The following is an 11,546-nucleotide window of genomic DNA, read 5'->3' as shown; positions in this document are numbered from 1 at the left end:
CTGACAATGTTTTGTATTTAAATATGTGTTTTTAGCATTTTTTTCCCCAAATAAAAATGATAAAAATACTGTCACGACTTGGTCCTTGGCGTGGATTGTTTTTCCGAGGTGCAAAGCAACTTGACTGGACACGGCTTGGAGGTGAGTACATAATTTAATATAAGGACAATAAAAAGGAATAAACAAAAGGCGCTCACAGAGGAGGTAACAAACGTGGCTATGAAACAAAAGACATGCACTTGGGCATAAAAACTATAAACATTAAATCAAAACTTACTTGGCATGAGATGAAACAAGAACTATGGTAAACAGGTGCAGAGCATAAATTTGTGTGGAGAAGGTGTGATGTCGCCAGGACGAACAACAGAAACAGAAAAGCCTATATAGTGACATGATAAGTGAAAACAGGTGCGTGACTAACCGTGAACAGGTGCGTGACATGACAATGTGAACCAGGTGAAACTAATGGTTACTATGGTGACAAAGCAAGGGAGTGAAGACAAGAACTAAAAAGTGTCCAAAAACCAAGCAAAACAAAAACAAGATCAACACAGACATGACAAATACCCTCGCACACATGGGTTTTTGGACACCCCTGAACTAAATTAGTAGTTTTCAAAATAAATTTTTTGTTTAATTAATAAATATTAAAAAACGTATAAATTGATTAATTTGAAAAATGTATTTATAAACACTATATATATATTTATAAACACATCAATATTTTCATACAGGCAGAATTTTTGACACTCTTAAGCAGATACCCAATTGTATTATTATTTTTTTATTATTAATACTTTTATTATTATATTCTTACAGATGTTAAGAAAAAAACAAAAAACAGGTGACATTTTTTAATTAATAATTAATAAAATACTTAGTCACCTGTAATACAAAGTTGACAATATTGTGTATTTAAATATGTGTTTTTAGCATTTTTCCCCCAAATAAAAACGATCAAAATACCCTTGCATACATTCGATTTTAGCACACCCCTGAACTAAATTATTAGAAGCTTTCAAAATAAAAATGTTGTTTAATTAATAAATATAAAATGATTAATTTGAAAAATGTATTAAATGTGTAATTGAACATCAATATTTTCATACAGGCAGAATTTCTGACACTCTTAAGCAGTTACACAATTGTATTATTATTTTATATTATTATATTCTTACAGATGAAATGTAAAAAAAACAACAAAAAAAGGTTAATTTTTTTTTACTAATAAATAATAAAATACTTATTCACCTGTAATACAAAGCTGACAATGTTTTGTATTTAAATATGTGTTTTTAGCATTTTTTCCCCAAATAAAAATGATCAAAATACCCTTGCATACTTTGGATTTTTGGACACCGCTGAACTAAATTATTAGAAGCTTTCAAAATAAAAATGTTGTTTAATTAATAAATACAAAATTATTTGAAAAATGTATTTATAAACACTTAAATATGTAATTGAACATCAATATTTTCATACAGGCAGAATTTTTGACACTCTTAAGCAGTTACACAATTGCATTATTATTTTTTTTATTATTAATACTATTATTATTATTATTATATTCTTATAGATGAAATGTAAGAAAAAAACTAAAAAAAAAGGTAAAACATTTTTCTAATAATTAATAAAATACTTAGTCACCTGTAATACAAAGCTGTTTTGTATTTAAATATGTGTTTGTAACATTTTCCCCCCAAATAAAAATGATCCAAATACCCTTGCATACTACAAGAAAAAGGTGGTGGAAAAGCGAGGGTAAAGAAGTCAAGTCGGGGCTTTAATAAAACCTTTTATTGTGTTTGTCACAAGTCTGGTTACCAGACAAAACTTACAAAAGTTGTCATTCACTGCCATGTTTCCATGACGACCCTGGTGACATCATGTCTCCAGGAGAGCAAATGGGTGAGACTAACATGAGCCGATAACATAAATTATTCCGTATGGACAGCGAGGAGGAATAGTCGTATATACAAACCCTATCCACCGTGGAAAAGACACAAACTTGCAGTTTCCCCCGCAGAGAAGTATTTACAGACTGGGTCTAAGACCGAGGTGGACTAAAAGAAGAAGAGTCAAAGGCCAATACTTATCAGTTGGAGCTGGAATTGATGACGTTTGTGCACTGGGGTTCGCAGAAGGAGCCGAAGCGGCCGTAGATGTCCTTGGCCCGGACCGCAAAATGGTAGGTGGAGCCCGACTGGAACTGAGTCAGGGTGCAGGCCATGGGCAGCGGCAAGGCCTTCACCTCGCCGATCTTCTCCCAGTGCTGCTGCGCCGCGCTGGAGTTGTCCTGGTGGTAGGCGTACAGGTGGTAGCTCTCCACCGCCGCGCGCGCCAGGTCGGTCTCCGACACGCACCAGGACAGCATGATACCCATCTGACTCGGCACCAGTTTGAGCTGCAGCTGCTGGGGGGGCAAGGTCCACTGGGCCTCCGCCGGCAGCGTCATGGGCACCGGCGCCGCCGGCAGGGGCGGCAGGGTGGTGCCGGTGCCGGTGCCGGTGCCGCGGATGGAGGCGGTGGTCGTCGACGTTGTTGAGGAATCCTACAAGAGAGACAATCTGTCAGGTCCTCTCCCAAAGTCGGACAACGCCATCAAAAAAAGATGATCGGTTATAGGCTCCGGCACCCCCGCGACCCCAAAAGGGACAAGCGGTAGAAAATAGATGGATGGTTTTAACGATGATTCCATTCTAGTCGGGAGTTGAGGTGGTTAAGATTAAGTTCAAGTTAAAGTAGCAATGATAGTCACACACACACTAGGTGTGGCGAAATTATTCTCTGCATTTGACCCATCACCCTTGATCACCCCCTGGGAGTTGAGGGGAGCAGTGAGGAGCAGCGGTGGCCGCGCCCAGGACTCATTTTTGGTGATTTAACCCCCAATTCCAACCCTTGATGCTGAGTGCCAAGCAGGGAGGTAATGGCTCCCATTTTTTAGAACGATTCGGTAAGTTTTTGGCAAAAAAAAGACCCTGTAACACCAAACGTATCATAAGAGGTGTTAGAGACCGCTACATCAGAGGGGCCACGCGTCCAATAAGCAACAGCAGTCTGATAGCTGCCATTTAGTCGCCATCTGGTGGCCTACGAGAGTAACTCAAGTCAGTGACTATTGATTATATATCACCCACAGCATTTACTTGTACGACCCAGTCCAAACAACCTTCCCTAGTCATGGTGCAGGAGGGGAAAAAAATGCGGCAGAGTGGTGCCGCGGATGGAGGCGGTGGTCGTCGACGTACGCGCTTTTGTTGAAGGATCTTACTAGAAGGACAATCTGTCAGGTCCTCTCCCAAAGTCGGACAACGCCATCAAAAAAAAAAAAAGACGATTGGTTTTAACGACGATTCCATTTCAGTCGGGAGTTGAGGTCACCAAGATGTTCCTTTATTTGGAACGAGTCGGTAAGTTTTTAGCAAAAAAAGACATGTCGTAAATTTGAAAAGCCTTTGAACCCTGTAACACCAAACGTATCATAAGCGATACAGACCGCTACATCAGAGGGGCCTCGCGTCTTCAATTTGGCCCGTGAGACGGCATAAGTCCAATAAGCAACGGCTGCCATTTTGTCACCATCTGGTGGCCTACGAAAGTAACTCAAGTCAGTGACTATTGATTATATATCATCCACAGCATTTACTTGTATGACCCAGTCCAAACAACCTTCCCTAGTCATGGTGCAGGGAAAAAACACAGCAGAGTGGTGCTCGGTGCGGCGGATAGAGGCGGTGGTCGTCAAAGTACGCGCTTTTGTTGAGCTAATTACTTTGTTGGCATGTAAAATGTCAACATTACTTAGAGGTAGTTTGGCTGAGCCCACTCTCAGTGCTGCTGGAGTGCCAAAGCGGAAGTAGTCGGCAACCGGACGTGATGTCAAGCGCAAACCAGGTACTGAACCATGGACTTTGGACCAGCGGGATTCGGTCGGTGCCAAAAAAGTACCGCATTCGGTACCCACTAGTTGAGGTATTATCGTTACTTTGTTTTGAAATTCTTTAACTTACAAAAAAACCTGTTGGAGAAAGAATGTCATTTTGAAGAGCGCAAACTAGTTAAACGATTTTCAGAAGAACCTGTAAAGTCAACATGTTAGAAGTTCTGGGTTCGATGCTCAAAACGAGGTTTAAAAAAATAATTCCGATAAAAATAGGCGACAGCATGCAGTTGCCAATCCTCACCAGCTGGGGGCGGGTGTTCCCTGACGGGTTGCTGCTGGAGGTGTTCTGGCTGCTCTGCGGGGAAGACCTGGCACCGGAACCTGCAGAGAGAGAGCACACATGGTCCTCCGTGAGACGCCGTGCATCTCTAGTTTGTCCAGAACCTCTTCAGACATGCTGGGTAAATACACCTCTGCTGGCGGGGTGTCCAAACCTTCAACAATTGGGGGTGGCACATAAACCTAGCTAGCTAGAGATATTCAAGATGCTTTATTGTTGTCCATTCTTTAACATGTACAAGACACATAAGAACTGAAATGTTATTTTGGGCACAGTCCCACTAAGAGCAGACATACGTTACAGGGGGACAAGATGGGACCGCCAACGGATTAGCCACTTACGGCGCTCCTTAAAAAAGGTGGGAAAAAGGTGACATTGGGAAAGGGGGAAGAGTAAAAAAAATATCAGTCTAAGGCTGGACCCTCAGGAGGGATCCAGACTGAGTGCGAGGAAAAAACCTCACATAGCATAGCACACATAAACATGATACATGTAATCACAACAACTCACAACAGAGGGGTGAGGGGGGGAGTTGGGGCCCTGGAGGCGGCTGCAGGAGGTTAGCGCCGTGCATGGCAGCTCCCGCCATCAGTGTGTGAATGTGGAAAATAGTGTCAAAGCGCTTTGAGTTCCTTAAAAAAAAGGTAGAAAAGCGCTATACAAGTATGACCCATTTACCATTTACCATTTATAAAGCGCTACTCAGCCATCCAAAACCCCGGAGGAATTAAAGGCCTACTGAAAGCCACTACTACCGACCACGCAGTCTGATAGTTTATATATCAATGATGAAATCTTAACATTGCAACACATGCCAATACGGCCGGGTTAGATTAGTAAAGTGCAATTTAAAATTTCCCGCGAAATATTCTGCTGAAAACGTCTCGGTATGATGACGTTTGCGCGTGACGTCACGGATTGTAGCGGACATTTTGGGACACCATTGTGTCCAGCTATTAGGTTGTCTGTTTTCATCGCAAAATTCTACAGTATTCTGGACATCTGTGTTGGTGCATCTTTTGCAATTTGTTCAATGAACAATGAAGACCGCAAAGAAGAAAGCTGTAGGTGGGAAGCGGTGTATTAGCGGCCGGCTGCAGCAACACAAACACGTAGCCGGTGTTTCATTGTTTACATTCCCGAACGATGACAGTCAAGATTTACCATTGGCCTGTGGAGAACTGGGACAACAGAGACTCTTACCAGGAGGACTTTGAGTTGGATAGCAGATGCGCTACTGTGAGTACGCAGCTGCGGCTTCCAAACATTTGATCGCTTGCCCGTACGTGCGTGCCGCTATGTGCATGTCACGTACGTAACTTTGGGGAAATATATGTGCTGTATGAACTTTACGGAGGTGAACGGTACTTTGGGCTGTGGGATTGAGTGTGTTGTGCGGGTGTTTGATTTGTATTGGCGAGTTATATGGGCGGGAGGGGGGAGGTGTTTGTTATGCAGATTAATTTGTGGCATATTTAATATAAACCTGGTTGTGTTGTAACTAATAGAGTATATATATGTCTTGTGTTTATTTACTGTTTTAGTCATTCCCAGCTGAATATCAGGTCCCACCCGCCTCTCACAGCATCTTCCCTATCTGAATCGCTTCCACTGCCCTCTAGTGCTTCACTCTCACTTTCCTCATCCACAAATCTTTCATCTTCGCTCAAATTAATGGGGTAATCGTCGCTTTCTCGGTCCGAATCTCTCTCGCTGCTTGTGGCCATGATTGTAAACAGTGTGCAACCTGTGAAGTCACGCTACTTCCGGTACAGGCAAGGCTTTTTTATCAGCGACCAAAAGTTGCGAACTTTATCGTCGATGTTCTCTACTAAATCCTTTCAGCAAAAATATGGCAATATCGCGAAATGATCAAGTATGACACATAGAATGGATCTGCTATCCCCGTTTAAATAAGAAAATCTCATTTCAGTAGGCCTTTAAGCAGTGGTGAAGGCGTTGATTGGGGGAGGGGCGGGTGCGTGCATGTATGCCCAATTAACTTGGGTGAGATGTTCAAATGTTTTTGTGGACTGGGGCCGATCTCAAAGTTCGACACCAGGTGTTATTGAAAAAAAGGAAGGTCAGAAGCGTCCATCGTTGAGGAGTCCTCGGGGGAGTTCTTCAGAACAGCCTGTTCCTGATAGCATCAAGGCCATTCGAGGGAGTCAAATCGTAGATTAAGATGTTGTTTTCTTCGAGCAGTCAAAACAATGACCTGCCTGCTCTGTGTGTCCGTGCTGGATCTCTCAAATTCAATTTAATTCTTCCTTCTCAGCAAGCTTCTCCAAAATGAGATCCATTTTGCGATTCAGATCAGAAATCGCCCCAGTCTGTGTTCCCACAGCCCGACCCAATCCTTCCATTGCGACAAACAGCCGTTGGGCTCCTTGAGTGGCTGCCATCGTCTTCCGAATTTGCCGATACACCAGAGCAATGCCCAGCCCAACCAGCAGGTGCCCCGCGATCACGGTTCCAAATAGGTAGATGTCTTCCACATCCTCGATGGAAAGGACTGAGAGGCACATGAGTCTCCATTTATCCCAGGAGTCTCTCACAGCAATGGTTCCGTCAGGGCAGCCAGGCTCCCCAGAACCTCTTTTCCTTGTCGAAAAGACTTTGTCAATTGCGTCGAGAGTCCAGCTGATCAAATCCATGTTTGATGTTTAGATTTGAGGACAGCGCAAAGAAAGAGGCTTCAAAAAAGTTCAGACAAGACAAGGACACAAGAAAGCAAGCAGGGAAGGAGGGAGCGGAGAAAAATGCGACCGCCCTCACCAAGAGGCAAGACAGACATATTGGCCCCAAAATCATTTAACAAGTACAGGAACAGCTAGCTAGCTTGAGTGTAAGTCTGCCGGAGTAGTCTACAGTCATACAGTAACAAGCAATTACAACTCTATTACACTTAAATACCATAGAACAAATATATTTACCCCAGTAATATCATCAACACTTACCTGACTGGATGAAGTCCTTGGGCTCAAATACTAGTGTGGCCTCAATAGCCCTGCTGTAGTGTGTAGCATGCTGGGAATTATCTGGACATGTGATGGAAGAATGCACTGCACATGGGATGGAGGAATGCACAGTGCAGGGTTGAAATTCTACTGAATTTGCATTAAATCAGATTGTTTTAGCTAATAATCATGCTGCAAGATCTAGCATGTTGCATTCCACTGTTTCCCCACACATTCATTTATTTGTGGCGGCCCGCCACGAAAGAATCACGTCCGCCACAAATAGATTTTTCTGCTTTTGACTCGCTCGACCGCTCATAAAAGCAATGGGACTCTGTCTGTGAATGTAGCTTGTAGTTACAATTCCGGTGCAGTAGGTGGCGGTAGCCTACTATGCATCGTAACTCCGCCAATAGCACTTAATTCACCTGGTGGGCCAGAAGAAGAAGAAGAAGACGACGACGTAAAACATACTTGCCAACCTTGAGACCTCCAATATCGGGAGGTGGTGGTGGGTGGTGGGCGTGGTCGGGGGGCGTGGCTTATATATATATAGCTAGAATTCACCAAATCAAGTATTTCATATATATATATATATATATAATATATATATATATATGTATGAAATACTTTACTTTCAGTGAATTCTAGCTATATATATATAATTTTTTATTTTATTATATATACATAAATAAAAGACATACTTGAATTTCAGTGTTCTGCAGGCTATCCAGTAGGTGGCAGTATTGTCCTGTTTAAGAGTGTCACAACATTGCTGTTTACGGCAGACGAACTGCTTTACGGTAGACTAAACGTGACTGCTGTTGTTGTGTGTTGTTACCGCGCTGGGAGGACGTTAATGAAACTGCCTAACAATAAACCCACATAAGAAACCAAGAACTCTCTCTCCTTGTTGTGCACTCTACTCTCTAAAAGCCGTAGATGTTATGACGTCATCGGGCAGGCCAGCTGCTGGGAAAGCGGACGTGAGAACGGCTGTCCCCACTCAGGTCCGCATTGAGCTGGAGGGGGCGTGGCCTCCAGCTCCGGCTGAATACCGGGAGTTTGTCGGGAGAAAATCTCTGCCGGGAGGTTGTCGGGAGAGGCGCTGAATACAGGGATTCTCCCGCTAAAAACGGGAGGGTTGGCAAGTATGACGTAAAAGAAGAACGGACCGACCGGATCAAAATACGAGGGTAAGACGTCTTGGCAAACAAGTTCAAAAGTGGTCCGAACCTGTGCAGTGTGCAGCACCGACTCGGATTTTCTTAATTTTTATTTTCGGGATTTGAACGCATTTATTTTGAAAGGACAGCTGGAGAGAGACGGGGGAGGGGGGAGAGAGGGGATTGACGCGGAGCAAAGCGACTGTCAGGTGGGATCGAACTGGGTCGCCGCAGCGGGTGCTCTACCAGGTGAGATAGGTCATAGCTGCATCGCTCGCGGCTCGTCATATATTTAACGCTAATCCGCGATTTCACCGACGGTGAGCAGCCTGACGCTGCTTCATTAACACCGCGGCTGTTTGACTCGGGGGGCCGGGGCAGACGCACGCAGTAACAGTCACCTGTTACCATACCGACGAGCTAACGTGTCCAGGTTATAACCCTGTTGTCAATAAACACACGTGGAGACGGTGCTTCAGATATTGCATTAATACTGAAGCTAAATTGTCCACTGTAGCATGTGAATGCAATGAAAAGGATCAAATCTGAGCCAACCAGCTGTTAAAATGTTGTCCAGGTTAATGTTTTGGCCATTAAAGGCCTACTGAAAGCCACTACTAGCGACCACGCAGTCTGATAGTTTATATATCAATGATGAAATCTTAACATTGCAACACATGCCAATACGGCCGGGTTAACTTATAAAGTGACATTTTAAATTTCCAGGGGAACTTCCGGTTCAAAACGCCTTTGGAGGATGACGTATGCGCGTGACGTCGCGAGGTCAACGGAAGTGTTTGGACCCTATTGGACACAATACACAGAGCTCTGTTTTCTTCGACAAAATTCCACAGTATTCTGGACATCTGTGTTGGTGAATCTTTTGCAATTTGTTTAATGAACAATGGAGGCTGCAAAGAAGAACTTTGTAGGTGGGATGGGTGTATTAGCGGCTGGCTGTAGCAACACAACAAGGAGGACGTTGTTGGATAGCAGACACTAGCGCCGGCGACCTCACCTTGACTTCCTACGTCTCCGGGCCGCCGACCGCATCGTCGATCGCTGGAACGCAGGTGAGCACGGGTGTTGATGAGCAGATGAGGGCTGGCTGGCGTAGGTGGAGCGCTAATGTTTTTATCATAGCTCTGACGGGGTCCCGTTGCTAAGTTAGCGTCGTTAGCAACAGCATTGCCAGGCTTCGACAGGCGGCACAGCATTAACCGTGTATTTACATGTCCGGTGTTTGGTTCGGTGTCTCCTGATAGTAGTATTGTTGATCTTCTGTCTATCCTTCCAGTCAGGGATGTATTTATTTTTTTTCTATCTGCATTTGAGACAGATGCTATCACGTTAGCTCATGCTAAAGAGCTTCGTCGATGTATTGTCGTGGAGATAAAAGTCACTGTGAATGTCCATTTCGCCTTCTCGACTCTCATTTTCAAGAGGATATAGTATCCGAGGTGGTTCAAAATACAAATCCGTGATCCACAATAGAAAAAGGAGAGAGTGTGGATTCCAATGAGCCAGCTTGTACCTAAGTTACGGTCAGAGCGAAAAAAGATATCTCTTGAACTGCATTCTAGTCCGTCACTCTGACATTCCTCATCCACGGCTCTTTCATCCTCGCTCAAATTAATGGGGTAATCGTCGCTTTCTCGCTCCGAATATCTCTCGCTCCATTGTAAACAACGGGGAATTGTGAGCAGCACTACCGCTTGTGACGTCACGCTACTTCCGGTAGGGGCAATGTTTTTTTTTTATCAGCGAGCAAAAGTTGCGAACTTTATCGTCGATGTTCTCTACTAAATCCTTTCAGCAAAAATATGGCAATATTGCGAAATGATCAAGTACGACACATAGAATGGATCTGCTATTCCCGTTTAAATTTTAAAAAATTCATTTCAGTAGGCCTTTAAAGGCCCTTCATTTCAAGATTTCAACTGTGATCGGGCTTTAAACAGGTGGCTGACCTGTTCAGATGGGTGTAACTGCTACTGGTCAAATAATGTGAAATAGCATTTAATTTTACATGTATGCAATGCCATTTAAATGTAATTATAGATAATAATAAATACTGTGTAGTGTTGTAAATAGTCAACGGGAAGGATTTTAGTAAGATATAAGCCATGAGCACTACACAGCCAGAAAAAAACCTAGGCAGGACAAGTAAAAATATTGGGGCAAGTAGATTTGAGAAGTCGGGCAAGTAGAAAAAAACCTTAACGTTGAACCCTGCATGTGTTGAGCTGCTGCCGCCTAAAGTTAGACGGCACTGTACATAGAGCGCTTCTGCTCGTTAGTAATAAATTCTAATGTTGGATGTTCACCCCTTCACACAGATGAGTATAGAAAAATATTTTCAACGGCCGAAAAGGGCTGGACTCGGGAGAGGAGGTAGGCCTACAGTCCGGACCACAGCAGGTATTATCAAAATGGTGTAGACACTTAGAAATCTCATAAGGAAAGTGAACAGACGTCCATCAGTGTGAAAATTAATTTTCTTCCAATACTTCCAGGCTTCAACTAGTGGCGCAGCTGAGGCAGTAAGAGAGGGTGAGGAGGAAGGGATAGTAAGTACGCAGGGAGATGTTGTAGGAGAGGAGGAAGACAGGCAGCATGTAGAGCCAGCTAGGGCGGAGGCAACAGGTGAGACTCAGCAAACACTGAAAAATAAAGCAGGGTCAGATCACAAATGCACTTTTCTCATGAAAAGGGTCCTAATTGCACTTTATGTTGCTGGTAAATAATATGGTTGTAGTAGCAGGCTAAAGTTAAATGATTTAGTATGCACTAATTAAAGGGGCAGAGCTTTACGAGACATTTTAGCTTTTATATTTTATAAGATATATTTTTTGTAAGAACCAAAATTAATAAATATATTTCAGTGAATAACTAATTGTTCAAATCTGTATATAAATATGTACATGAAGTGCAGTGTTTCCCACACATTCATTTATTTGTGGCGGCCCGCCACGAAAGAATTACGTCCACCACAAATTAAAAAAAATAAAATAAAATATATATATATTTTTTTGTCCTGTCCAGCTTCTTAGGCAAATCATATAGTTGATGTAGATGCCCATATAGGCTGTTCAGATTTACTTTACTAAAGAGAAGTGTAGGATACTTCTCTTGTTGCATTATTTGTATTTGACCACTACTGTTTTCTGTTTATTTGTTACTGACTGTGGCAG

The 11,546-nt window shown here is 43.1% G+C and overlaps 1 protein-coding gene across 1 annotated transcript in view; it reads right to left on the bottom strand.

Annotated features, from left to right (window-relative positions):
• Positions 1-1,773: 1,773 nt before the first annotated feature.
• Positions 1,774-11,546, bottom strand: part of LOC133634209 (activating transcription factor 7-interacting protein 1-like) — a 53,756-nt gene continuing 43,983 nt past the window's right edge. The window contains exons 23-25 of the mRNA XM_062027296.1: positions 7,187-7,291; positions 4,188-4,267; positions 1,774-2,551 (exon numbers count right to left, since the gene is read on the bottom strand). Of these exons, the coding sequence (XP_061883280.1) occupies positions 2,096-2,551; positions 4,188-4,267; positions 7,187-7,291 (641 nt within the window). The 3' untranslated portion in view covers positions 1,774-2,095. The remainder of the gene's footprint in view (positions 2,552-4,187; positions 4,268-7,186; positions 7,292-11,546) is intronic.

The sequence above is a fragment of the Entelurus aequoreus genome, linkage group LG18 (assembly GCF_033978785.1).
Source record: "Entelurus aequoreus isolate RoL-2023_Sb linkage group LG18, RoL_Eaeq_v1.1, whole genome shotgun sequence".
Classification (NCBI taxonomy): Eukaryota; Metazoa; Chordata; class Actinopteri; order Syngnathiformes; family Syngnathidae; genus Entelurus; species Entelurus aequoreus.
The sequence above is the reverse complement of the archived record's forward strand: the minus strand, read 5'-3'. Positions and strand labels throughout refer to the sequence as shown.